General features: G+C 45.7%; 1 protein-coding gene across 1 annotated transcript; it reads right to left on the bottom strand.

The window, feature by feature from the left end:
- Positions 1 to 470: 470 nt before the first annotated feature.
- Positions 471 to 1,739, bottom strand: LOC123403386. The gene has a single exon (XM_045097324.1). It carries the CDS (start codon positions 1,684 to 1,686, stop codon positions 610 to 612), a length of 1,077 nt encoding a protein of 358 aa, XP_044953259.1. The 5' UTR covers positions 1,687 to 1,739; the 3' UTR covers positions 471 to 609.
- Positions 1,740 to 2,105: the final 366 nt, after the last annotated feature.

Below are 2,105 nucleotides of genomic sequence, written 5' to 3'. Positions count from 1 at the left end.
AAGGGCAAATGTATGATGAAACCTTAAGTTGTTTCTAAAGTAGTGATGTATAAATTATATCATTATGTCGATCCATGGTGCCATAATACATTGACTTCTTCAATTTTGTGTATTGGATTTGCGCATTGATTGCACCCAAATTATGACAAAAAATGTGAATTACGGTGGATTTGGATAACGCATGTATACGTCGATCATTGTATGTTTTTAAAGCAAGTCAAGCTATCTTACTACTAAAAGTGAAACAAGCAAGACATTACAACAGGATCCACGGCTCCATGGTTGCAAAATACATTGACTCCTCCAGTTTTGTGTATTGGATATGTGCATTGACTGCACCCAAATTATGACAAAAAAACACAAATTATGGTGGAACTCATATTATTAATTTTCAGATGCATACATCGATCATTGTATTGTTTTTAACAAGTCAGGCGTGTCTTACCACTAGAAGTAAAACAAGCAAGACATTACAACATGATTCGCAATGGAAATATTTAAACAAAGCGTGCATGCATGAGAATTAGCATAATGGGATATCCAATGCTATTTTGCATGCATGGTAGTATGCAGATGATGTTGCGCATGAATACGTGTATAAGGCACCACTCAAGCACCATTTTGGCCGGCAGCCTGCTGAGACATGGCTCCGTACTTCATTGCATCGGCCACAGGTTTCGCAGGATCCTCCTTCTTAGCGGATGCCGCCTCTTCAGGCGTGGTGGCGGTTTCAGCCTTCTTGATGGACTTCTCGGGAGCAGCAATGTGCACACCAGCTAAGGTAGTGGCAGCTTCTTTTCTGCTAGGGGAGGTAGAAGAACTTACACTAGCTTTCTGCTGAGAGATTACACCATATTTTGATTCGGCAGTTGTAGACTTTGTTGCCTCTTTCTTGGCAGCCATGGCATCTTCAGATGTGGTGGCAGTTTCAGCCTTCTTGATGGACTTCTCGACAACTTCTTCCCTCTTGGGGGAGGTAGAAGAACTTGTACGAGCTGCTTGCTTAGAAATGACACCATACTTGGATGCAGCAGCAGTAGACTTGGCTGCAGCTCGCTTGGCAGCCGCGGCCTCTTCAGGTGTGGTAGCAGTTTCAGCCTTTTTGGTGAACATCTTGGCAGCAGCAATGTGCATGGCTGCTAAGTCATTGGTGGCTTCTTTTTCGTTGGGGGAGGTATAAGAACTTGTACCAGCTCCTTGCCAAGAGATGGCGCCAAACTTCAATGCATCAGCAACAGACTTTGATGCATCTCGCTTGGCAGCCGCGGCCTCTTCAGGGGTCCTGGCAGTTTCGGCCTTCTTGATGGACTTCTCGGCGGCAGCATAATGCGTAGCGGCTAAAGTAGCGGCGGCTTCTTTCTTGACAGGGGAGGTAGAAGAACCTTTACTAGTTTCCAGTTGAGAGATGGCATTGTACTTTGATGCAGCAGAAGAAGATTTTGCTCCATCTTGCTTGGCAGCCGCGGCCTCTTCAGGTGTCGTGGCGATTTTGGCCTTCTTGATGGGCTTCTCGGCGACAACAATATGTGTAGCTACTAAGGTAGAGTCAACTCCTTTCCTGTTGGGGGGAGCCATCTTCAATGTGTTCTCCTCCGCGGCGCCATAGGTGTCGGCTGGCCTTATGGCCGCCACGGCCACAATAGTGGTGAGAAATAACATAGCCACGGCATACTTTCCGTTGGCCATTTGTAAGTAATTCCTCAAGTGGTCCCTTAGGCGCGCGGAGGATTTGAAATGGTGGAGACACATGAGTCATAGTGGCAATAGGCTTTATAGAGACAATGTGAGGTCAGGAAATCACTCCCATGAATGTGAGGTCATAAGAGGTCAACAATGGATATGAGGTCGCGAGAGCCCCACAAGGTACGTGGTAACCCATTTGTGGAGGCATGCATGCAGGAATGTGAGTGTTGCGGTTTGTTTCCTTGTTTCTCTCTATGCATATATGGACGTGGGAACAAAAATTCATTTTTGAGCGCGAGCTCAGATGCTCTCGAAATCCAGGCCTTCTACTATCCTCGAGATTGTTGTTGTATGTTGCATTATGTTTTGTATCTCATTGAAAATAAATGGGCCGGCACACTTGTTACCAATAGGTACCATCA

Source organism: Hordeum vulgare, chromosome 6H, assembly GCF_904849725.1.
Source record: "Hordeum vulgare subsp. vulgare chromosome 6H, MorexV3_pseudomolecules_assembly, whole genome shotgun sequence".
Lineage (NCBI taxonomy): Eukaryota > Viridiplantae > Streptophyta > Magnoliopsida > Poales > Poaceae > Hordeum > Hordeum vulgare.
Note: the sequence above shows the minus strand (reverse complement) of the source record. Positions and strands in the feature narration are given on the sequence as shown.

Excerpts from the sequence above, each read along its gene's own strand:
- LOC123403386 (XM_045097324.1), bottom strand. The coding sequence starts at position 1,686 with ATGGCCAACGGAAAGTATGCCGTGGCTATGTTATTTCTCACCACTATT.